Source organism: Mustela putorius, unplaced genomic scaffold, assembly GCF_011764305.1.
Source record: "Mustela putorius furo isolate JIRA1106 unplaced genomic scaffold, ASM1176430v1.1 tig00003972_pilon_pilon_pilon, whole genome shotgun sequence".
NCBI lineage: Eukaryota > Metazoa > Chordata > Mammalia > Carnivora > Mustelidae > Mustela > Mustela putorius.
The window spans coordinates 16,096,824-16,124,410 of NW_025422115.1; the positions used below are offsets into that span (position 1 = coordinate 16,096,824).

Below are 27,587 nucleotides of genomic sequence, written 5' to 3' on the forward strand. Positions count from 1 at the left end.
AAAAACAAGTCATAGAGTAGAAATATATATCTATCAATACTTAGTTTGAATGAAAGTGGACTAAATGCTCCAATCAAAAGACACAGGGTGGCAGAATGCATAGAAAAACAAGACCCACTTATATGTTGCCTATAGGAGATTTATTTTAGACCTAAAGACACCTACAGATTAAAAGTGAAGGGACAGAGAAACATCTATGATACAAATGGTTGTCAAAAGAAATCCAAGGTTGCAATACTTATTTTGGAAAAAACAGACTTTAAAACAGACTGTAAGAAGAGACGATATAATAAAGGGCACAATCCAAAAGAAGATATAATAACTGTAAATACTTATGCATCCAACATAGGAGCACTCAAATACATAAAACAGTTACTAACAAACATAAAGGAACTAATAGATAACAATACAATAATAATAGAAAATTTAAAACCAACTTACATCAATGGACAGACCACCTAAACAGAAAATCAACAATGAAACATAGCTTTGAATGACAAAGTGGATCAGATGGATTTAACAGATCTATTCAGAACAGTATATCCTAAAATAGCAGAATATACATTGTTTTCAAGTGCACATGGAACATTCTCTAGAATAGATTAGAGCTCACAAAACTAGCTTCAACAAATTCAAGAATATCGAAGTCAGGACATGCACCTTTTCTGACCACAACACTAAGAAACTAGAAGTCGACCACAAGAAAAAATCTGGAAAGAACACAAATACATGAAGGCTTAATAACATGCTGGTTGGCAAATAAAAGAAGAAATAAAAGACTACATGTTAACAAGTGAAAATGAAAACACAACAGTGCAAAACCTCTGGGATGCAGCAAAAGCAGTTCTAAAGGGCATGTTTATAGCAATACAGGCCTATCTCAAGAAGAAAGAAATTTTTCAAAAAAATCTAAACTTACACCTAAAGAAGCTAGAAAAAGAGCCAACAAAATCCAAAACCAGTACAAGGAAGGAAATAATAAAGACTAGAGTAGAAATAAATGACAGAGAAACTAAGAAAAAAAAATTGAACAGATCAGTGAAACCAGGAGCTGGTTCTTTGAAAAGATCAATAAAGTTAATAAACTTCTAACCAGGCTTACCGAGAAAAAACAAGAAAGGACTAAAATAAATAAAATCACCAATGCAAAAGGAGAAATAACAACCAACACCATAGAAATACAAACAATTTTAAGACAGTATTATGAAAAACTATACGCCAACAAATTGGACAACCTATAAGAAATGGATAAATTCCTAGAAACATATAACCTACCAAAACTGAAACAAGAATAAACAGAAAATGTGAACAGATGGATAACCTGGAAAGAAATTAAATCAGTAAGAAAAATAAACAAACACTTCCCACAAACAGAAGTCCAAGACTATGGGACACCTTGGTGGCTCAGTCGCTTAAAGCCTCTGCCTTCGGCTCAGGTCATGATCTCAGGGTCCTGGGATCAAGCCCCCTTGCATCGGGCTCTCTGCTCAGCAGGGAGCCTGCTTCCCCCCACCCTCTCTCTCTGCCAGCCTCTCTGCCTACTTGTGATCTCTGTCTGTGAAATAAATAAATAAAATCTTTAAAAAAAAAAAAAAAGTCCAAGACCAGATTGCTATATAGGCGAATCCTACCAAACATTTAAAGAAAAGCTAAAACCTATTCTTCTCAAACCATTCCAAAAAAAGAAAGGGAAACAAAGTTTCCAAGTTTATTGTGTAAGACCAGCATTACCCTGATACCAAAACCGGATAAAACACCACTTAAAAAAAGGACTACAGGCCAATATTCCTGATGAACACAGATGCAAAAGTCCTCAATAAAATACTAGCAAACCAAATTCAAAAATACATTAAAAACATAATTCACCACAATCGAGTGGGATTTATTCCTGGGTTGTAAGGGTGTTCAATATTTGCAAATCAAACAATGTGACACATCATCACATCAGTAAGAGAAAGGATAAGAACCATATGTACATTTCAATAAATGCAGAAAAAGCATTTAACAAAGTACAACATCCATTATTGATAAAAATCCTCAACAAAATTGGTTAGAGGGAATATACCTCAACAGAATAAAAGTCATATATGAAAAACCCACAGCTAACACCATCCTCAGTGGGGAAAAACTAAGCACTTTTCCCCTAAGGTGAGGAACAAAACAAGGATGCCTACTCTCACCATATTTATTCAACATAATCCTGGAAAAGTCCTAGCCACCACAGTCAGACAACAGAAAAAATAAAAGGCATCTGCTTTGGTAAGAAGAGGTCAAACTTTAACTATTTGCTCATGACATGACACTATATAAACAAAACCTGAAAGACTCCACCAAAAAACTGTTTGAACTGATAAATGAATTCAGTAAAGCTAAAGAATACAAAATCAATGTACAGAATCTGTTGTATTTCTATACACCAATAATGAAGCAGCAGAAAGAGAAATTAAGAAAACAATCCTATTTACAATTGTACCAAAATTAGCAACATACCTAGGAATAAACCTAACAAAAGAGGTGAAAGAACTGTACTCTGAACACTATAAAACAATAACAAAAGAAACTGAAGATCCTATGCTCATGCGCTGGAAGAACAAATACCGTTAAAAACGTCTCTACTAGCCAAAGAAATCTACATATTTAATGCAATCCCTATTAAAACACCAACAGCATTTTTCATAGAACTAGAACAATTCTAAGTATTTGTACAGAACCACAAAAGACACCGAATAGCCAAAGCAATCTTGAAAAAGAAAAGCAAAGAGGTGCCTGGGTGGTTCAGTGGGTTGGTAAAGCATCCGAATTCTGATTTCAGCTCAGGTCATCATCTCAAGGTGGTAAAATCAAACCCAGCATCAAGTTCTATACTGGGTGTGGAGCCTGCTTGGAATTCTCTTTCTCCCAATTAGGCCCACTCCCTCCCCACCATACATGCACTCTCTTGCTCTCAAAACAAAACAAAACAAACAAGAAATAAATAAAACAATAACAACAACAACAACAACAACAACAACAAAAAGCAAAGCTGGAGGTATCACAATTCTGGACATCAGGTTATGTTACAAAGTTGTAGTAATCAAAACAGTATGGTCCTGGCACAAAATCAGACACAAGATCAATGGAATAGAACAAAAAACCCAGAAATAAACCCACAACTATATGGTCAATTGATCTTCAAAAAAGGGGGAAAGAATGTCCAAGGGGAAAAGGACAGTCCCTTCAAACAAATGTTAGGAAAACTGGACCACTGTCTTATACCATAAACAAAAGTAAATTAAAAAATGAATTAAAGTGGGGCACCTGGGTGACTCAGTGGGTTAAAGCCTCTGCCTTCGGCTCTGGTCGTGGTCTCAGGGTCCTGGGATTGAGCCCCGCATCAGGCTCTCTACGTGGCAGGGAACCTGCTTCCTCTCTCTCTCTCTCTGCCTGTGTCTCTGCCTACTTGTGATCTCTGTCTGTCAAATAAATAAATAAAATCTTTTTTAAAAAATGAATTAAGGTCCAAAACATGAGACCTGAAAACATAAAGAGGTTACTACAGGCAGTAACCTCTTTGATACATGCCATAGCATTTTTTTTCTAGATAGATCTCCTGAAGCAAAGGAAACAAAAGCAAAAATAAGCTACTGAGACTACATCAAAGTATAAAGCTTCTGCAGAGCAAAGGAAACAATCAATAAAACTAAAAGGCAACCTGTGGAATGGGAGAAGATAATGGTGAATGACAAAATCAATAAAGGGCTAATTTCCAAAATACATAAAGAACCTCTACTACAACCAGAAAACAAAAAAATCCAGAAGACATGAACAGACATTTCTCCAAAGAAGACATAGAGATGGTCAACACATACATGAAAAGATGTTCACCATCACTTACCACCAGGGAAATGCAAATCGAAACTACAATGAAGTATCACCTCACACCTGTCAGAACAGCTAAAATCAACAACACAGGAAACAACAGGTGTTGGCAAGGATGTGGAGAAAAAGGAACCCTCTTACTCTGTTGGTAGGAATGCAAACTGCTGCAGCCATTGTGGAAGACACTATGGAGGTTCCTCAAAAAGTTAAAAATAGAACTATCCTACCATCCAGCAATCAAACATTGGGTCTTTACCCAAAGAATAAAAAAACACTATTTCAATGGCATACAGGCAATACTATGTTTATAGCAGCATTAATTACAACAACCAAGATGTGGAAGCCCCCCCGCCAAGCATCCCATCAGTTGAATGGATAAAAAAGATGTGGTATATACATAAAAAGGAATACTATTCAGCTATAAAAAGGATAAAATCTTGCCATTTGCAATGACATAGATGGACCTAGAGAATATAATGCTAAGTGAAATAAGTCAGAGAAAGACAAATGCCCCATGATTTCACTAATATGTGGAATTTTAGAAATAAAACAGAAGAATAATGGCAAAAAAATGAGAAACCAAGAAACAGATTCTTAATTATAGAGAAGTGATGGTCACCAGAGGGGAGGAAATGGGGGTTGGGTTATATAGGTGATGAGGATTAAGGAGGATACTTGTCAAGATGAGCACCAGGTGATGTAAGGAACTGCTTAATTACTCTATTGTGCACCTGAAATTAATATGACATTTTTAAAAACATACTTACAAATTAATCAATTAATAAAGTAGGGTATAAAATGGTATGAGGCTTACTCCTAAGAACTAGGCTCATAACTTGGGTATAACTAACCCCAGTAATAGTTATGACATGGTAATTGTACAATCCAGTTATTAAGTTCTCCCAAATAACCAAAAGAAAAATAATCTATGCTCTACTGATTATATGAGAACAAGGTATGAGAAACAAAGATTTGTCAACGAGGAAATCATCAATTAAGTGTCATGTTAAATAGACTAAAATGAAACTCATCTATCGCTACAACTTTAATACTGAATCACAAACTATTTTGTAAACTTATAAACATAAGAGAAATTAATTATTTAATCAATCAGACAGCAAAATTTTATTGTAAGCCTAAAATGAATGAAACACAAAAAAGAAGAAATATCTAGAATAAGACTCAGAAGAACAGATACAGATAAGGAAAAGGACAATTATTAATGGGGTGGGAGTAGGCACAATGGGTGAAAGTGTCCAAAGGTACAAACTTCCCAGGACAGGGAGGAGTTAAGATGGCAGAGAAGTAGCAGGCTGAGACTACTTCAGCTAGAAGGCGATCAGCCAGATAGCTTATCTAAAGATTGCAAACAACTACAAATCCATCAGCAGGTCGAAGAGAAGAACAGCAATTCTAGAAACAGAAAAACAACCACTTTCTGAAAAGTAGGACTGGCAGAAAAGTGAATCCAAAGCGACGGGAAGAGAGACCCCGGAGGGAGGGGCTGGCTACTGGCAAGCAGCGGAGCAACAGAGCACAAAATCAGGACTTTTAAAAGTCTGTTCCACCAAGGGACATCGCTCTGAGGCTAAACCGGGGTGAAGCCCACGCGGGTCAGCGTGGCCTCAGGTCCCATGGGGTCACAGAAGAATGGGGGTGTCTGAGTGTCGCAGAGCTTACAGGTATTAGAACGGGGAAGCTGGCTACAGAGACAGAGCAGACAGTGAGCTCACAGCTTAGGGTTATCTTGAACCAGTCACAGGCTTGGTGAGCTCGGAGCACGGCCGGAGGTCAGGCAGACGGGAGTAACTGGGAGCTGTTCTCTGAGGGCGCACTGAGGAGTGGGGCCCCAAGCTCTCGGCTCCTCCGGGCCGGAGACCAGGAGGCCGCCATTTGTATTCCCATCCTCCAGAACTCTACAGAAAGAGCTCAGGGAACAAAAGCTCCTGAAAGCAAAACCGAGCGGATTACTTAGCCTAGCCCCTGGTAAGGGCGGTACAATTCTGCCTGGGGCAAAGGCACTTGAGAATCACTACAACAGGCCCCTCCCCCAGAAGATCAACAAGAAATCAGGCCAAGACCAAGTTCACCTACCAAGCAGTGCAGTTTCAATACCAAGGAGAGCAGCAGAATTCCAGAGGAGGAGAAAGCAAAGCACAGAACTCATGGATTTCTCCCTATGATTCTTTAGTCTTGCACTTAATTTAATTTTTTTTTCTTTTTCATTTTTTTTTTCTCTTCTTCTGCTAAAAATTTTTCTAACTTTTACCCTTTTCTGTTTTAAGATTTTTTAACTAGTTTATCGAATATGTATTTTTTTCTTTTTTATACTTTTCTTTATTCGTTTTCTTTTTTTAATTTTTTTTTCTTTCTTTCTTTCTGAACCTCTTTTTATCCCTTTTCTCCCGCCTCATGATTTGGGATCTCTTCTGATTTGGTTAAAGCATATTTTCCTGGGGTTGTGCCAGGGGCAAAGGCACTTGAGAATCACTACACCCTTTTAGTATTTTACTTGCTCCTTCATATACTCTTATCTGGACAAAATGACAAGGCAGAAAAATTCACCACAAAAAAAAAGAACAAGAGGCAGTACCAAAGGCTAGGGACCTAATCAATACAGACATTGATAATATGTCAGATCTAGAGTTCAGAATGACAATTCTCAAGTTTCTAGCCAGAAACGAAAAAGGCATGGAAGATATGAGAGAAACCCTCTCGGGAGATATAAAAGCCCTTTCTGGAGAAATAAAAGAACTAAAATCTAACCAAGTTGAAATAAAAAAAAGCTATTCATGAGGTGCAATCAAAAATGGAGGCTCTCACTGCTAGGATAAATGAGGCAGAAGAAAGAATTAGTGATATAGAAGACCAAATGACAGAGAATAAAGAAGCTGAGCAAAAGAGGGACAAATAGCTACTGGACCACAAGTGGAGAATTCGAGAGCTAAGTGACACCATAAGATGAAACAACATTAGAATAATTGGGATTCCAGAAGAAGAAGAAAGAGAGAGGGGAGAAGGTATACTGGAGAGAATTATTGGGGGAAATCTCCCCAATATGGCAAAGGGAACAAGCATCAAAATTCAGGAGGCTCAGAGAATGCCCCTCAAAAACAATAAGAATAGGCCCACACCCCGTCACCTAATAGTAAAATTTACAAGTCTTAGTGACAAAGAGAAAATCCTGAAAGCAGCCCAAGAAAAGAAGTCTGTAACATACAATGGTAAAAATATTAGATTGGCAGCAGACTTATCCACAGAGACCTGGCAGGCCAGAAAGAGCAATAAATGAGAAAAACATGCAGGCAAGAATACTATATCCAGCTAGGCTATCATTGAAAATAGAAGGAGAGATTAAAAGCTTCCAGGACAAACAAAAACTGAAAGAACTTGCAAACACCAAACTAGCTCTCCAGGAAATATTGAAAGGGGTCCTCTAAGCAAAGAGAGAGCCTACAAGTGGTAGATCAGAAAGGAACAGAGACAATATACAATAACAGTCACCTTACAGGCAATACAATGGCAATAAATTCATATCTCTCAATAGTTACCCTGAATGTTAATGGGCTAAATGCCCCAATCAAAAGACACAGGGTATCAGAATGGATAAAAAAAAAAACATCTATATGTTGCCTACAAGAAACTCATTTTAAGCCCAAAGACATGTCCAGATTTAAAGTGAGGGGGTGGAAAGAATATACCATGCAAATGGACATCAGAAGAAAGCAGGAGTAGCAATCCTTATATCAGATCAATAAGATATTAAGTCAAAGACTATAATAAGAGATGAGGAAGGACACTATATCATACTCAAAGGGTCTGTCCAACAAGATCTAACAATTTTAAATATCTATGCCCCCAACGTGGGAGCAGTCAACTATATAAACCAATTAATAACAAAATCAAAGAAACACATCAACAAGAATACAATAATAGTAGGGGACTTTAACACTCCCCTCACTGAAATGGACAGATCATCCAAGCAAAAGATCAGCAAGGAAATAATGGCCTTAAATGACACACTGGACCAGATAGACATCACAGATACATTCAGAACATTTCATCCGAAAGCAACAGAATACACATTCTTCTCTAGTGCACATGGAACATTCTCCAGAATAGATCACATCCTCGGTCCTAAATCAGGACTCAACCGGTATCAAAATATTGGGATCATACCCTGCATATTTTCAGACCACAATGCTCTAAAGCTAGAACTCAACCACAAGAGGAAGTTTGGAAAGAATCCAACTACACGGAAACTAAACAGCATCCTTCTAAAGAATGAATGGGTCAACCAGGAAATTAAAGAAGAATTGAAAAAAATCATGGAAACAAATGATAATGAAAACACAACGGTTCAAAATCTGTTGGACACATCAAAGGCAGTCCTGAGAGGAAAATATATAGAGGTACAAGCTTTTCTCAAGAAACAAGAAAGGTCTCAGGTACACAACCTAACCCTACACCTAAAGGAGCTGGAGAAAGAACAAGAAAGAAAACCTAAGCCCAGCACGAGAAGAGAAATCATAAAGATCAGAGCAGAAATCAATGAAATAGAAACCAAAAAAACAATAGAACAAATCAACGAAACTAGGAGCTGGTTCTTTGAAAGAATTAATAAAATTGATAAACCCCTGGCCCGACTTATCAAAAAGAAAAGAGAAAGGACCCAAATAAATAAAATCATGAATGAAAGAGGAGAGATCACAACTAACACCAAAGAAATACAAACTATTATAAGAACATACTATGAGCAACTCTACGCCAACAAATTTGACAATCTGGAAGAAATGGATGCATTCCTAGAAACATATAAACTACCACAACTCAACCGGGAAGAATTAGAAAGCCTGAACAGACCCATAACCAGTAAGAAAATTGAAACAGTCATTAAAAATCTCCAAACAAACAAAAGCCCGGGGCCAGACGGCTTCCCGGGAGAATTCTAGCAAACATTTAAAGAAGAACTAATTCCTATTCTCCTGAAACTGGTCCAAAAAATAGAAATGGAAGGAAAACTTCCAAACTCATTTTATGAGGCCAGCATCACCTTGATCCCAAAACCAGACAAGGATCCCATCAAAAAAGAGAGCTATAGACCAATATCCTTGATGAACACAGATGCGAAAATACTCAACAAAATACTAGCCAATAAGATTCAACAGTACATTAAAAGGATTATTCACCACGACCAAGTGGGATTTATTCCAGGGCTGCAAGGTTGGTTCAACATCCGCAAATCAGTCAATGTGATACAACACATCAATAAAAGAAAGAACAAGAACCATATGATACTCTCAATAGATGCTGAAAAAGCATTTGACAAAGTGCAGCATCCCTTTCTGATCAAAACTCTTCAAAGTGTAGGGATAGAGGGCACATACCTCAATATTATCAAAGCCATCTATGAAAAACCCACTGCAAATATCATTCTCAATGGAGAAAAACTGAAAGCTTTTCCGCTAAGGTCATGAACATGGCAGCGATGTCCATTATCACCACTGCTATTCAACATAGTACTAGAAGTCCTAGCCTCAGCAATCAGACAACAAAAGGAAATTAAAGGCATCCAAATCGGCAAAGAAGTCAAACTATCACTCTTTGCAGATGATATGATACTAACTATACATGGAAAACCCAAAAGGCTCCACTCCAAAACTGCTAGAACTTGTACAGGAATTCAGTACAATGTCAGGATATAAAATCAATGCACAGAAAGGAGTTGCATTCTCTACACCAACCACAAGAGAGAAGAAAGAGAAATTAAGGAGCCAATCCCATTTACAATTGCACCCCAAACCATAAGATACCTAGGAATAAACCTAACCAAAGAGGCACAGAATCTATACTCAGAAAACTATAAAGTACTCATGAAAGAAATTGAGGAAGACACAAAGAAATGGAAAAATGTTCAATGCTCCTGGATTGGAAGAATAAATATTGTGAAAATGTCTTTGCTACCTAAAGCAATCTACACATTTAATGTAATTCCTATCAAAGTACCATCCATCTTTTTCAAAGAAATGGAACAAATAATCCTAAAATTTATATGGAACCAGAAAAGACCTCGAATAGCCAAAGGAATATTGAAAAAGAAAGTCAAAGTTGGTGGCATCATAATTCCGGACTTCAGCTCTATTACAAAGCTGTCATCATCAAGGCAGCATGGTACTAGCACAAAAACAGACACATAGATCAATGGAACAGAATAGAAAGCCCAGAAATAGACCCTCATCTCTATGGTCAACTAATCTTCGACAAAGCAGGAAAGAATTTCCAATGGAAAAAAGACAGCCTCTTCAATAAATGGTGTTGGGAAAATTGGACAGCCACATGCAGAAAAATGAAATTGGACGATTTCCTTACACCACACACGAAAATAGACTCAAAATGGATGAAGGACCTCAATGTGAGAAAGGAATCCATCAAAATCCTTGAGGAGAACACAGGCAGCAACCTCTTCAACCTCAGCCGCAGCAACATCTTCCTAGGAACATCACCAAAGGCAAGGGAAGCAGGGGCAAAAATGAACTATTGGGATTTTTTCAAGATCAAAAGCTTTTGCACAGCAAAGGAAACACTTAACAAAACCAAAAGACAACTGACAGAATGGGAGAAGATATTTGCAAACGACATATCAGATAAAGGACTAGTGTCCAAAATCTATAAAGAACTTAGCAAACTCAACACCCAAAGAATAATCCAATCAAGAAATGGGCAGAGGACATGAACAGACATTTCTGCAAAAAAGACATCCATATGGCCAACAGACACATGAAAAAGTGCTCCATATCACTTGGCATCAGGGAAATACAAATCAAAACCACAATGAGATATCACCTCACACCAGTCAGAATGGCTAAAATTAACAGGTCAGGAAATGACAGATGGTGGCGAGGATGCGGAGGAAGGGGAACCCTCCTACACTGTTGGTGGGAATGCAGGCTGGTGCAACCACTCTGGAAAACAGCATGGAGGTTCCTCAAAATGTTGAAAATAGAACTGCCCTATGACCCAGCAATTGCACTACTGGGTATTTACCCTAAAGATACTAACGTAGTGATCTGAAGGGGCACATGCACCCAAATGTTTATAGCAGCAATGTCCACAATAGCCAAACTATGGAAAGAACCTAGATGTCCATCAACAGATGAATGGATCAAGAATGTGGTAATATATACACAATGGAATACTATGCAGCCATCAAAAGAAATGAAATCTTGCCATTTGTGACAACGTGGATGGAACTAGAGAGTATCATGCTTAGCGAAATAAGTCAAGCAGAGAAAGACAACTATCATATGATCTCCCTGATATGAGGAAGTGGTGATGCAACATGGGGGCTTAAGGGGGTAGGAGAAGAATAAATGAAACAACATGGGATTGGGAAGGAGACAAACCATAAGTGACTCTTAATCTCACAAAACAAACTGAGGGTTGCAGGGGGGAGGGGGGTTGGGAGAAAGGGGGTGGGGTTATGGACATTGGGGAGGGTATGTGCTTTGGTGAGTGCTGTGAAGTGTGTAAACCTGGTGATTCACAGACCTGTACCCCTGGGGATAAAAATATATTATATGTTTCTAAAAAATAAAAAATTTAAAAAAAAAAACTTGCCAGGGCACATGAGTGGCTCAGTGGGTTAAACACCCGACTCTTGGTTTTGGCTTCGGTCATGATCTCAGGGTCATAAGACTGAGCCCCTCACTCAGCACAGAATCTGCTTGAGGTTTTTTCCTCCTCCTCCAACTCTTTCCCCTGCCATTCCTCCCTCACTCAGGCACGTGAGCGCTCACTAATAAATGAGTTAGTGAATGAGTGAATAAAATCTTCTTTAAAAAGGAGCAAACTTCCTGTTACAAAAAAATTAAGTCCTGGGATTAATGTACAGCATAATGACTATAGTTAATAATACTATATTACATATTTAAAAGTTCCCAAGACAGTAGCTCTTAAAAGCTCTCATCATAAAAACAAAACAAAAAAAATTTTTGACTATGTGTGGTGATGGATGTTAGACAATGGTGAGGTAAAAAAAGCCTACTCCTATTAAAGAACAGGTGAACTCTTAACCTGCTATCTCCATGGAAAATCTCATGTTCTCTGTTCTCTGTGGCAAATTTCAATACCTGAGCTAAAGGGTAATGGGCAAATTGAGCAAACAACAACAAAAAATTATAATATTAATATCACACAAAACAGAAATCACGAAGAAAAACATTAAACTGCACAATGGGATCATTTTTATACTGAGAAAATGTTAAACTTATAATGAAAGTTAACCTCTTATAATCCTTTACACAAGTAATAATAAGATAGCAAAATGTGTAACAAAAATTCTTAGAAATTAAGAGAGATGTTGAAGAAATTGCAATAGTAGTGAAAGACTTCAAAATATCTAAGTATCTGACAGACGATGGAGGCAAAATGCGTACCAAGTATTTGAAATATCCCTGAGATCATGACCTGAGCCGTAGGCAGTGGCTTAACCCACTGAGCCACCCAGGCACCCCATGTATTTTTAGTTTTATATCTGTCTCTGTTAGACACTGAGCTCTCTGTCTAGTTAAAGCTCCATTGGGTTTTGGTTTTGGGCGGGGTTTTGTTGTTGTTTTTAGATTTTATTTATTTATCTGTCAGAGATCACAAGTAGGCAGAGAGGCAGGCAGAGAGAGAGGGAGGAAGCAGGCTCCCTGCTGAGCAGAGAGACCAATGCAGGGCTAGATCCCAGGACCCTGAGATCATGATCTGAGCCGAAGGAAGAGGCTTTAACCCACTGAGCCACCCAGGTGCCCCAAAGCGCCACTGTTTTGTATCCTTCTGTCATCAATTCTTGGTACTGAAACTGGAACATATTAAATGCTCAGTGAATAGATGTTAAATGACTGTGTGAAACAATGAGAGTATATATATGTTTGTTGTGTCACAGTCTTCACAGTTATATGATATCACTCTCTTTTTATTGCATGTCATACCTTTCTCTTTTTTTATGAGATTTTGTCCATTTAAATTCAATTAATTAACATATATTAATAGTTTCAGAGATACAGGTCAGTGATTCATCAGCCTTATTTTTTTTTTAAGATTCATTCATTCATTTATTTATTTATTTATTTCACAGACAGAGATCACAAGTAGGCAGAGAGGCAGGCAGAGAGAGAGGAAGGGAAGCAGGCTCCCTGCTGAGCAGAGAGCCCAATGCAGGGCTAGGTCCCAGGACTCTGGGATCATGACCTGAGCCGAAAGCAGAGGCTTTAACCCACTGAGCCACCCAGGCGCCCTAATTCATCAGTCTTATATAATACCCATTGCTCATTCCATCATGTGTCCATCACCCAGTTACTCCACCCCCCACCCTTCTCCCCTCCAGCAAGCCCCAGTTTGTTTCCAATGATTAAGAGTCTCCTACGGTTTGTCTCCCTCCCTGGTATTGTCTTAATTATTTTATCCTTTCTTCTTCATTTTCTGTTTCATTTCTTAAATTCCACATAGGACTGAGATCATATAATTGTCTTTCTCTGATTGACTTATTTCACTTAGCATAATATCCTCTAGTTCCATGCACATTGTTACAAATGGCATGATTTTTTTTAGATTTTATTTATTTCACAGAGAGAGAAAGCACAAGCAAGGGGAGCAGCAAGCAGAGAGTCTGCAAAAGGAGACTCCCTGCTGATGTGGGGCTCAATCCCAGGACCCTGGGACCATGACCCAAGCCAAAGGGAGATGTTCAACTGACTAAGCCACCCAGGCACCCCATGATTTCATTTTTTTGATGACTGAGTAGTATTCCATTGTGTGTGTGTGTATCTGTATATGTGTGTACACATATCCAGTATATATATACATATACATATATATGTATACACACACACACACACACAACCCATCTTCTTTATCCATTCATCTGTCAATGGACATCCGGGCTCTTTTCATAGTTTGGCTACTGTGGATATTCCTGCTATAAACATTGCTGCTCAGGTGTCCCTTCGAATCACTACATTTATATCTTTGGGGTAAATACCCAGTAGTGCAATTAAGGTAGCTCTATTTTCAACTTTTGAGAAACCTCCATACTGTTTTCCAGGATGCCTGCACCAGCTTGCATTCCCACCAACACTATAAGAGGGTTCCCCTTTCTCTCCATCCTCACCAACATTTGTTATTTCCTGACCTGTTAACTTTAGCCATTCTGACTGGTGTGAGGTGGTATCTCACTGTGGTTTTGATTTGTATTTTCCTGATGCTGAGTGGTAGAGAGCATTTTTCATGTGTATGTTGGTCATTCATATGTCTTCCTTGGAGAAACATCTTTTCACGCTTTCTGCCCATTTCTTGATTGGATTATTTGTTTTGGGGGGGTGTTGAGCTCAGTAACTTCTTTACAGATTTTGGATATGATCCCTTTATCTGATAGGTCATATGCAAATATCTTCTCCCATTCTGTTGGTTATCTTTTGTTTTTGTCAACTGTTTCCTTTGCTGTGCAAAAGCTTTTTATCTTAATGAAGTCCCAATAGTTCATGGCCTTTTTCCCTTCCCTTTGGACACTTGTCTAACAAGAAGTTTCTGTGGCCAAGGTCAAAGAGGTTGCTGCATGTATTCTCTAGGATTCTGATGGATTCCTGTCTCACATTTAGGTCTTTCATCCTCCATTTTTTAGTCTATTTTTGTGTATGGTGTAAGGAAATGGTCCAGTTTCATTCTTTTGCATGTGGCTGTCCAATTTTCCCAACACCATTTGTTGAAGAGACTGTCTTTTCTCCATTTCTTCTTTCTTGATTTGTCCAAGATCATAGAGTTGAGGGTCCATTTCTGGGTTCTCTATTCTGTTACACTGATCTATGCATCTGTGTTATCAGTACCATACTAGTTTGATGATTAGAGCTTTGTAATAGAGCTTGAAGTCTGGAATTGTGATGCCACCAGCTTTGGTTTTCTTTTTCAGGATTGCTTTGGCTACTTGGGGTCTTTTAGGATTATTTGTTCCAGCTCTGTAGAGAAAAAAAAGTTGATAGTATTTTGATAGGGATTGAATACATATACTGCTCTAGGTAGCACAGACATTTTCACAATATTCTTCTGTCCATGAGCATGGCACGTTTTTCCTTTTTTTGTGTCTTCCTCAATTTCTTTCATGAGTGTTCCATAGTTTTCTGAGTACAGATCCTTTGCCTCTCCGGTTAGGTTTATTCCTAGGCACGTTATGGTTTTGGGTGAAACTGTAAATGGGACTGTTTAACTTCTCTTTCTTCTGTCTCATTGCTAGTGTAAAGGAATGCAACTGACTTCTGTGCACTTATTTTATATCCTGCCACGTTGCTGATTTCCTGTATGAGTTCTAGCAATTTGGGGATTGAGTCTTTCAGGCTTTCCACAGATTATCACATCATCTGCAAAGAATAAGAGTTTGACGACTTCTTTGCTGATTCGGATGTGTTTTATTTCTTTTTGTTGTCTGATTGCTGGGGCTAGGACTTCTATTACTATGTTGAACAACAACAACTGGGTGGCTCAGTGGGTTAAGCCGCTGCCTTCGGCTCAGGTCATGATCTCAGGGCCCTGGGATCGAGTCCCGCGTCGGGCTCTCTGCTCAGCAGGGAGCCTGCTTCCTTCTCTCTCTCTCTGCCTGCCTCTCAGTGTACTTGTAATTTCTGTCAAATAAATAAATAAAATCTTAAAAAAAAGGGGGGGGAGCGTCTGGGTGGCTCAGTGGGTTAAGCCACTGACTTCAGCTCAGGTCATGATCTCGGGATCCTGGGATTGAGTCGCGCATCCGGCTCTCTGCTCAGCAGGGAGCCTGCTTCCCTCTCTCTCTCTCTCTGCCTGCCTCTCCATCTACTTGTGATTTCTCTCTGTCAAATAAATAAATAAAATCTTAAAAAAAAAATTTAAAAAAAAAAAAAGTGGTCATAGTGGAAATCCCTGCTGGGTTCTTGACCTCAGAGGAAAAGCTCTTAGTTTTTCCCCTTTGAGTATGATATTTGCTGTGGGCTTTTAATATATGGCCTTTGCAACGTTGAGGTATATTCCCTCTGTCCCTACATTGTGAAGAGTTTTAATCAAGAAAGAATGCTGTACTTCGTCAAATTCTTTTTCTACATCTATTGAGAGGATCATATGGTTCTTGTCCTTTTATTTAGTGTATCACACTGATTGATTTGCAGATGTTGAACCACCCTTGCACCCCAGGAATAAATCCCAGTTGGTCATGGTGAATACTCCTTTTAATGTACTGCTGGATCCTATTGGCTAGAATCCTGGTGAGAATTTTTTTGCATCCATGTTCATCAGGGATATCGGTTTATAATTCTTTTTGGTCAGGTCTTTCTCTGGCTTTGGGATCAAGGTAATGCTGGCCACACAGAATGAGTCTGGAAGTTTCCCTTCCATCTCTAGTTTTTGAAACAGCTTCAGAATAGGTATCAATTCTTCTTTTAATGTTTGGTAGAATTTTCCTGGGAAGCCATCCAGCTCTGGACTCTTTATTGGGAGATTTTTGACTACTGCTTCAATCTCCTTGGTGGTTATGGGTATGTTCACGTGTTCTATTTCTTCCTGGTTCAGTTTTGGTAGTTTATATATTTCTAGGAATGCATCCATTTCTTCCAGATTGCCTAATTTTTTGGCATATAGCTGTTCATAATTTTTCTTAAGATTTTATTGATTTATTTGACAGACAGAGATCACACATAGGCAGAGAGGCAGGCAGAGAGGGAGAGGGGAAAGCAGGCTCCCTGCCAAGCAAAGAGACCAATTCAGGGCTCAATCCCACTTGGGATCATGACCTGAGCTGAAGGCAGAGGCTTAACCCACTGAGCCACCCAGGTGCCCCTCATAATATGTTCTTGTAATTGTTTGTATTTCTACAGTATTTGCTGCAATCTCTCCTCTTTCATTCATGATTTTATTATTTGGGTCCTTTCTCTTTTCTTTTTGGTAAGGCTGGCTAGGGGTTTATCAATCTTGTTTATTCTTTCAAAGAACAAGTTCCTAGTTTTGTTGATCTGTTCTACTATTCTTTTGGTTTCTATTTCATTATTTTCTGCTCTAATCTTTATTATTTCTCTTCTCCTGCTGAGCTTAGGCTTTATTTGCTGTTCATTCTCCATTTAAGGATTAGATTTTCTTGTGCATTTGAGACCTTCTTTGTTTCTTGTATTGCAATATACTTCCCTCTTAGGACTGACCACCTTTGCTGCATCCCAAAGGTTTTGAACAGTTGTGTTTTCATTTTCATTTGTTTCCATGAACTTTTTAAATTCTTCTTTAATTTCCTGCTTGATCCATTCATTCTTTAGTAGGATGCTTTTTAGCCTCCATATATCTGAGTTATTTCCAAAATTCCTCTTGTGACTGAGTTCCAGTTTCAAAGTTTTGTGGTCTGAAAATATGTGGGGAATGATCCCAATCTTTTGGGATCAGGTCTCATACCAGTTGAGACCTGATTTGCGATGTAGTATGTGATCTAGTCTGGACAATGTTTCATGTGCACTCAAGAAGAATGTGTATTCTGTTGCTTTAGGATGGAATGCTCTGAATGTATCTGTGTAGTCCAGCTGGTCCAGTGTGTCATTCAAAGCCCTTGTTACCTTGGTGATCATCTGCTTAGATGATCTGTCTACTGCACTAAGTGGTATGTTAAAGTCCCCTACTATAATTGTATCATTATCGATGTGCTTAATTATGTTATTAATTGGTTTATATAATTCACTGCTCCTATGTTAGGGGCATAAATATTTACAACTGTTAGATCTTCTTGTTGGATAGACCCTTTACTTATAAAATAGTGTACTTCCTCATCTCCTATTGGTCTTTGGTTTAAAATCTAATTTGTCTGATATAAGGATTGCCACCCCAGCTTTCAATATTACTTGTGACAACCAAACTAAATTTGGAGGATTTCAATTACTGTTCATTCTGATACCTGCATCTGATGAACCATATTTTTAGGCTATTCTAAGCTGTTTCCAATTTTAGAGGAAACACAGCTGCTGTTTCAACGTGTAACTTTTCTTTGACCCTTCATATATTTCATAGGTTAAATAATGAATGCCAGGGTTTTCAATCCTGTTCACTGTAGAAACACAAGCTGTGTAATACGTCTATGATGATAAATCACTCTAGTTTTTATCAAAATAATTTCATTCAGTATAAAGTAATATAGTGTATAGTTTCTGTTTTCTAAAAGACTGGGCTTTTTAGTGAATTTTCACAGACAGATGCACTATGTATCTAATATCCTATTACAAACACAAGGTTATATGAAATTAGAAAATACACCTTACAATGACATCCCAATCCCACCCAGGATTGTTTATGGTTAGACATCAATCTCACTTTTCCCTAACCAGAGTGAATTAGAAGAGTGATAAGTATCTCAGCAGAAAGGAAGCAATGTCCAATTAAAGACATTAAACATGAAACCAAAGAATGTGAAAATCTCACTAGTGCCACCTACAGTACTAGACAATGCAGATAAGAGAGATCTTTAAAATAATTTTGTGTGTCATGGTTGTGTTGTGCATATCCGTCTTTTTTTATTTCTTGCCCAGGACTATGTACCAAATCTTGCTTTGTACCAAATCTTACTCAGAACATTACACAATTAGATAACGCAAAACACAAGAGTACTCAAAAAAATCAAAACCAAAAAAACCTGAAGCACTCATAGAAGGAAGGTAGAACAGTGGTTCCAAGGAATGGGGAAAATAGATGTTGGTCAAACTTTTAGTTGTAAGATGAGTAAGTTGTAGGGATCTAATGCACAGCATTGTGACTACACTGAATAATACAGTATTACATATTGAGTTAAATGATATGGTCAGGTTAATAAAAATTGGAGAATTTAGCTTTAGATGGATTACAAAGTCTCAAAGCAAACCTTACCTTACATTCTACCACACTCTGATCTGATTCACAAGTTTCATAGATTTCATCTACTGCTCGACGAAGATTGTCAAAAAGAAATGCCCAGTATCTAGCTCTTAGGTCAATTTTCCGAGGATGCCTTGTTTTAGTGGGACTTTTATCAAAGTGTTTATCTCCAGTTGTAGATGATGCTATTTTACAGTCTACTGCAGCATTCTGGTGAAATAAAACAAAACATTAAAAAAATATTTCTTAAAAGCCTCCAGGGATTTGATCTTTGTATAAAACACATTTTTCAAAATAAATACTTAAAAATGGACATTCTTCTTTTTATCTTATATCACACTAAATTTATCAAAACAAAGCTTCTCATCTTAAAAGCAGGTTTGTAAGGTCATTTTTTTAGTTCAGACATGTCTTACTGAAGATTAGCATGGCTTCAACAGTGAACAGACCCTTAGTCAAAAAATAAGCACTAAAGGACCCACTCTTTCCTCAGTTGCACAGGCAAACTTTGAAAATAAAGATTACATTCTATAGTTTTACAGACTGTACCACAGAATCATTCCACTAAAAAGCATGTAGTTTACATAAAGACTGAAATTCAAAATGCAAACCTAAAGCTTCTGACTAGAAGTCCAAAAGAGTTGCTTATCTCTCTTTGGCTACTTAAGCTGAAAAATAAATAAATACTAACCCTCTACTACAGTTAGAGCAACAAACAATCCCAGGTTTCTTTGGGTTGTTTTGTATGTGTGTGTATCATTCCTGTTTGCTTGTTTTTCTTTTTCATAGGAGAGCCCCAGAGTGGAGAGTATCTGAAATACAGGTTAATGCCCTCCTGCTTTGTTCTAGGCTTTGGCCTTCAATATATGTGATTCCTAAACTTCAATCTTTTATAGCCAATCATTGATTTATATAGAATGTATACCACCAAAAAGGAAGCACACATAACACATGTATGCACACAGATACATACACGCTGGAGAGGCTAAAATGGAATTACTTGTCCTCCCTCCAAAGTCCCCCATCCAGACAAGGTTGCCAGATTTCACAAATGAAAATTAGCAAATATTTTAAGCAATAGCCATGGTCCAGGCACAAATTCTCAATACTCAAGCAATAAAATTTAAAGTAATGTCAACAATCCATAAAACCATTGCCTCAATTGCTCTCCAAGTTCTTTACAGCCCTAGTATAAATAATTTTATTATAATGGCAAATATCCCCTCCTTGCATTAAACCAAATTCAAAATCCCATTCAGGCAGCATCTGTCCTGAAGTAAAGCTTAATTCTGTCCACTCTCCTGATAACTCTGACAACTGACCATTTATACAGGATTATAGATCATAAATCAACGACACAAAATTTCTAACCTCCTTCACACAATCTTTAAAGTAGGTATTATTAGCTCCACTTTACAGTTTAGAAAACAGGCCCCAAGGCTAATAACTCATTTGTCAAAGATCATCTAACCACAGAAGACCATCTTCCCATTAGAGCTCTACAATAACAATGGCGGCTTACCAGTATACTGCCTCAGGCCTGTGCTGCCAGTGGTTGGCCAAATATTCCAGACTACCTCATTTCTCCTCCTGTACACCATCCAAAGTTAAAATTAACTTGAGAGGTTTCCCAATTTTACCTTCTTCATGATCAGCAAAATGTTAGTAACTTCCTGTGAATTTAGACTCTAATCTTAAGGAATTCTCAAAAGTACTCTCACTCAGTTTCACCCATTTACGTATTTATCATGCATCAAATATTTTACCAACCTTTCTTACAATGTAAAATAGGCACCATTGCGTCCAGGTTAAAATGTCTCTATTCTTTGTGATTGCTCTAGGTGAAGCTTTTACAAAGAAAGATGCCAGTAAGACAAAAACTACAGTTACATAATTCCATCTGAAAGGCAATGTGCTACACAAATTTGATACTTAACTTTGCCAAAATGATAATACTTTATACTTGCATGCTTATTCATATTTTATGAAGGAATTCTGAATACATTATCTCATTTAATCATTACAATAAACTGAAGACAGGACAAATATTATTATTCCCATTGTAAATAACAAAACTGAGGCCCAGAATGATTGAATTTCTTTGCAAGTCAAAAGGTTGAGTGGTGGGGCACCTGGGTGGCTCAGTGGGTTGAAGCCTCTGCCTTCAGCTCAGGTCATGATCCCTCCTGGGATCGAGCCCCGCATGGGGCTCTGCTCAGCAGGGAGCCTGCTTCCCTTCCTCTCTCTCTCTGCCTACTTGTGATCTCTGTCTGTCAAATAAATAAATAAAATCTTTAAAAAAAAAAAAAGGTTGAGTGGTGGAACTGGAACCAGAACCTAGTCTTTCAACTTTTCCCATGTTCATAAAGCATTTTACATAGCACCAAGCACACAATAAAGAATTTTACATAGCACCAAGCACACAATTAGTACCCAAATAATGTTAGGTATGATTATAGTGGGAAAGATAAAGAGAAGAAATACGCTCATAAAAAAAAAATGTGAATAAACTAATGGCAAAATTGTCAAATCTGTGAAAGAGTAGACTGGCAAATCAAATTGTAGAGGTTAAGTCAGTATACAGTTCCAAAGTATAGGGCTCCTACCACTGATAAAAACAATAGCAGTGATAATAGTAATTGCAGCAGCATCTCACATGCATGACACACTTGCCAGGTGCCAGGCACTGTGCTAAGTGCTTTCCATACAGTTGTACTTGATTTAAACTTTGAAGCAATTTTGTATCATAGGTAACATTATTATCTCCTTTTTACAGGAGAGAAAACTGAGGCTTAGCTAAATTAAGTAATGAGCCCCAGGTCTTACACTAAGTGATAAAGCCAAAAATCAGGTAACTATCCTATTACTACAGCTTACTACTACTTCCAAGATACTCAAGAAGACAAAGCAATCTCAATTTGTGGGAAAAGTTAGACACAACTGAATTCCATGACGTTATATTGTTTTAATCAATGACTTTTGAGAGAAAGAGAAAAAGTGAAGGGAAAGAGGAAGGAAGAAATTGAGATTTCTGACTTGTCTCTGTCAGAAGGGCTCACTGACTCCTCTGAGAATCTAAAAATGTTTATAGACCTATTGCAGAAAAATGCATGGGCACATGAAGTCAAACATGTATTTTCTTGATGTACCAACACTGACACTGACACATCATAATCATCCAAAGTTCAGAGTTTACCTTACAGTTTACTCTTGGTGTTGTTCATTTTATGGGTTTGGACAAATGTATAATGACACGTATCCATCATTACAGTATCATACATAGATAGTACTGTGATTGTACTAAGAATCTTCTGTGCTCTGCCTATTTCCCTCTCCCTACCCCTACCTCCGACCCTCTGGCACTACTGACCTTTTTACTGTCTCCATCGCTTTGCCTTTCCAGAATGCTGTATATTTGGAAACAGTATATAGCCTTTTGAGGTTGGCTTTTTTCACTTAGTATAATGCATTTAAGGTTACTCTATGTCTTTTCATAGCTTGATAGCTCATTTCTTTTCAGCAATGAAGAACAGTCCATTGTCTGGATGTACTACAGTTTCGGTATCCATTCACCTACTGAAGGACATCTTGGTTGCTCCCAAGTTTTGACAATTGTGAATAAAGCAGCTATAAATATCCATGTGCAGGTTTTTGTGAGGATATAAGTTTTCAACTCCTTTGTGTAAATACCAAGGAGTATGACTGTTGGATTATATGGTAAGCATATGTTTAGTTTTAGAAGACTCTATAAACTGGCAATTTATAAACTGCCAAGTGGCTGTACCATTGTGAATTCTCACCAGCAATGAATTAGAATTCCTGTGGCTTCACATTCTTACCAGCATTTGGTGTTGCCAGTATTCCTAATTTTGGCCATTCTAATGAATATGTAGTAATATCTCAGTGTTACTTTAATCTGCATTTCTGATGCCATATGATATGGAGCATCTTTTCATATGCTTCTTTGCCATCTATCTATCCTCTCTGGTGATGCATCGGTTAAGGGCTTAGGCCTATTTTTTAATCAGGTTGCTTGTTTTTTTATTATTATTTTAATTCTAGTACAGTTAACATACGGTATCGAATCACTATATAGTATACTTAAAACTAACATAACACTGTATCTTATTTTTGAATTTTAAGAGTTCTTTGTATATTTTGGATAACAATCCCTCATCAGGTATGTCTTTTGCAAGTATTTTCTCCCTGTTTGTGGCCTGTCTTCTCATTCTTTTGATACTGTCTTTTGTAAAGCAGAGTTTTTAATTTTGGTGAAATCTAGCTTACCAATTATTTCTTCCATGGATCACTACTTTTGGTATTTTACCTAAAAAGTCATCACCATACCCAAGGTCATTTAGGTTTTCTATGCTATCATCAGAAATGTCAGAGTTTTTGCTTTCACATCTAGGTCTACGATCCACTTTTGAGTTTAATTTTGGGAAGGGTGTACGGTATCTGTCTAAATTCATTTTTTGATATATAGGATGTCCAGTTGTTCCAACACAATTTGTTGAAAAAATTACCTTTGTTCCATTGTATTGCCTTTGCTCCTCTGTCAGAGCAGTTGATTATTTATGTGGATCTATTTCTAGATATTCTACCCTCTCCATTCATCTATTTATCTATTGTTCTGCCGATACCACACTGCCATCGTTACTATAGCTTTACAGTAAGTCTAAAAGTTGGCTAGCATCAGTCCTCCAACTTTGTTCTTCAATATTTCATTGGCTATTCTGGGTCTTCTGCCTCTCCATATAGTTTAGAATCAGTCAATAGCTATACAATCACTTGTCAGAATTGTATTGAATCTACACATAAGCTGGGAAGAAAGGACATCTTGACAATATTCAGTTTTCCTGCATGAACATGGAAACGCCCTTACATTTATTTAGTTCTTTGAGTTCTTTCATCAGAGTTTTATAGTATTTCTCATATAGATCTTTGTACATACATTGTTAGATTTATACCTAGGTATTTAATTCAAGGGAGTGGTAATGTAAATCGTATTGTGTTTTTAAGTTTCACTTGCTAAGCACTGGTATACAGGAAAGCCACTGACAGAATTCTGTGTATTAATCTTGTACCCTGCAACCTACTATAACAGATTATTATTTCCAGCAGTTTTTTGTTGATTCTTTCAGATTTTTTATATAATCATATCTGCAAACAAAGACAGTTTTATTCCTTCCTTTCTAATCTATATACCTTTTCCTTCCTTTTCTTGTCTTCGCATTAGCTAGAACTTCCATTACAATGTTGAAAAACAGTGGTGATAGGGGCATCCTTGCCTTATAACCGATCTTAGGGGGAAAGCTTCTAGTTTCTCACCATTAAGTACCACATTAGCTATAGGGTTTTTTGTAGATTTTTTTAATCAAGTTGAGAAGATTCCCTCTACTCATAGTTTATTGATAGTTTTCATCATAAATGGGTGTCAAGTTTTGTCAAATGCTTTTACTGAACCTATTGAGGTGATAATGTGATTTTTCTTTTAGTCTGTTGATGGACTAAAGACCAACTATGAAAACAAAAATTTAAAAATATCTAGAAGGACATTTTTATAATCTTAAAATAAGAGAGGTTTTCATAGATAAAACAAAAAGCACAACTCATGGATAAATTACGTAAAATTAAATTTATATACTTGGCATGGTGTATCATTCTTTTCAAATATTGTAAGATACAATTTGCTAATATTCCTCTATTTGGAAATCATGGCTGCTTTTAGTTGATAACCTTAAATTTTTATCATACACACTTATATTCATATTTTCCTAACAAAAACTTCTTCCTAAATAAGACAAGAATTTTATTACTCTAGCCCCCTTCCAAAATCCCTACAATCCAGTCTTCATGTTAATATTGTCTAAAACTACAGTTCCACTTTTCTAAATCGAATCATGTGAGGGTTTTTTTTTCAAACCATCAACAGGTAATGAGATTTACAAACACATTTTACATATATCTATTTTAATTTAAATTCAATTAGCCAACATATAGTATATTATTAGTTTCAGATATAGTGTTCAATAATTTACCAGTTGCATATAACACCCAGTGCTCATCATATCACATACTACAGTTACCTTTTTAACAAGTTCCTTCCCCCAGGTTACCTTTTTTTCCTGCTGAAGTTCATCTTTAGTTCCTTTATTAAGGGTCAGTGGGTAGCAAACACTTAGTTTTTGTCTAAAATAACTAAAAATAGTTCTATTTCATTCTTGCACTTGGCTGGGCACAGAATTATGAGTTAAAAGTAATTTTGTCAGGGCTCCTGGGTGGCTCAGTCAGTTATGCAGCTGCCTTCAGCTCAGGCCATGATCTCAGGGCCCTGGAATTGAGCCCCACATCAGGCTCCCTGCTCAGCAGGGAGTCTGCTTCTCCCTCTCCCTATGTGCTCTCTCACTCTTAAATAAAATTTAAAAAGCATTTTTTAAAAGTAATTTTGTCTTATAACTTTGAATATATTGCTTCATTATCCTTTTGTTTATAACAAGGGTATTAATTTATCATTCCTCTGTGGTTCTGTTTACTTCTTGGTATTTTTTGAAGATTTTTTTCCCATAATCTTCACATTCTTCAGACTCTTTAGAATGTAGCTAGGTATATAAATCTATTTTTACTTACCCTGCTCAGCTCCACAGTCATGCTCTGAAGCTCTTCAGAACTCAAGTGAGAAAATTTTTCAACATTATTTCTTCAAATATTCAATGTCCACTATTATTTACCCTCTATTTTTAAAAGTCCGATATGGCCTATATAACAATTTCTCAATCTTAAACTCTCTTATTTTCCATCTTGTTAGTTCTCTGCAATATGTTTTAAATTCTCCTCAGTAATGTCTTCCAATTCACAAATTTTCTCTTTGTCCAATACAACATTTATTCCATTAATTATGGGTTTTTTAAATTTCATTGACAATATTTTCATTTATAAGATTTCTAACTGGCTCACTTTTATCTATAAATGTTCAAAACTAATGGATGTAATTAATGTAATAGATGGATACCTGTTTTACTTCAGAATATCTCCTTCTTGTTTATAGTTATTCTTTCCTTTGAGGAACTTAAGCTCATTTTTTTGAAAGTCTTCCTTAGGAAAATGGCCTTTTTTCATCACCTCAAGGGTAAATTCTCTCACTCATAGAATGTGTTATCTGTATTTTATAACATTATTTTCCTCATGTGCTTTGATATTTTACTTTGAATTTGAATTTCTTATATTTTAGATCTTCATTTTGCTCACCCTCATTCCATGTATCCTACTGTTACAGCGACCATCTTCCAGCCCACTGTGGTCCCACTTCCACAGGTCTTTTACTGGATACTTAACACTCTCACCTGTCAAGAATACTAGCAGAACCAGTCATAAACCATGGGCCACTTCCTTTTACTGCTTCAGACATCAATTCACAGGGCACAACCCAGGCAGATTATAGCTTTTTTTGCTCCTAGTGCAAACCCTGCATAAGCCCAAAACTTTATACCATGAGCCTGGATTTGTTTCCCCACCATAATCAGGGAATTTTAGCCTTCTTTAATCCCTTAAGACTTGTCCATTAAGTTTGTGTCCCTAATTCCACTCACCTGTCAGTGTATTTGTTTTATTTCTTTTCTCTTTTTAATGTAAAAAAATTTTTTATCATTGGTAACATTGTAGGTGAGGAGTTGGGGATTATTTTATGAACTCACAATGACATGTTGATTAGAAATTCATGTTTTCCTTATGTGAAGTTTTGGGTCTGCATAACCATATTGATATATTTAATAACATCAAAACAAAATAATATATATGGAAAAGTTCAGAGAAAGTACTATGAATTAAAAAGCCAGTACTAATGTGCTAAAGAACACTTTTAAAATAGGCTTGTGCTCTCCAAAATTTTAATAAAGCAATATGGAAATTTTTAGAGACAATACTTTTACTATTCTACAACCTAAAGACATCACTATACCAAGAAAGAAAATCATAAAAGAATTCACAAATATGGGATGTGTAGCAGAAGGCTTAAGAGCATAAACTAGAAATTAACGACCTGGGTTCAAATCTTCGCTGTGCCACTCACTAGCAAGTTATATAACCTCTCCCTACCTGTGTTTCCTCATTTTTAGATTATCATTTAGATAATAATAATGCCTACGCTGAAGGGACTGTTACAAGAAACAAATAAATTAATATTTGTAAAGTATTTAGTACTAGCTAGGCACCCAGTACTGTATACACATTTGTTAAGTGAAGAATGTTACACTGGAATTTTATACGAAAACAAAATATACAATACTCAAATCCTGAAAAATTACATTTTCTCATTCAAATTAAAAGTCAGTAAGTAGAAAGTTGCATATGCTGTACCTGTTTAGTATTTTTATGAGTTCCTTGAATTGTCCTCTTTGCTTTTCCACCAGTTTGACATTTGGATTTCCCTTCAAGGCAAAAATAGACAAATATAAAGGTCAAAAAATGGGTAGTACAGGGGTGCCTGTGTGGCTCAGTCCATTAAGCAAATGCCTTCAGCTCAGGTCATGATCCCAGGGTCCCAGGATCAAGCCCCACATCAGGCTCCTTGCTCACCAGGGAGACTGCTTCTCCCTCCCCCTCTGCTGCTCTCTCTGTTTGTGTTCTCTCTCTTCCCCTCTTTCTCTCTCCCTCTCTGTTAAATAAATAAATAATTTTGGGGGGCGCCTGGGTGGCTCAGTGGGTTAAGCCGCTGCCTTCGGCTCAAGTCATGATCTCAGGGTCCTGGGATCGAGTCCGCATCAGGCTCTCTGCTCAGTGGGGAGCCTGCTTCTCCCTCTCTCTCTCTGCCTGCCTCTCCGTCTACTTGTGATTTCTGTCAAATAAATAAATAA

At 37.2% G+C, this 27,587-nt stretch overlaps 1 protein-coding gene across 3 annotated transcripts in view; it reads right to left on the reverse strand.

Moving 5' to 3' along the window:
* The window catches only part of SCAPER (S-phase cyclin A associated protein in the ER), a 508,924-nt gene that overhangs the window by 452,330 nt on the left and 29,007 nt on the right, over positions 1-27,587 (reverse strand). For 2 of the 3 annotated variants that reach the window (XM_013059414.2, XM_013059413.2), the window contains exons 4-5: positions 27,091-27,161; positions 18,748-18,945 (exon numbers count right to left, since the gene is read on the reverse strand). In XM_013059414.2, coding sequence (XP_012914868.1) covers positions 18,748-18,945; positions 27,091-27,161 — 269 coding nt within the window. The remainder of the gene's footprint in view (positions 1-18,747; positions 18,946-27,090; positions 27,162-27,587) is intronic. The other variant, XM_013059415.2, reaches the window with a different exon arrangement.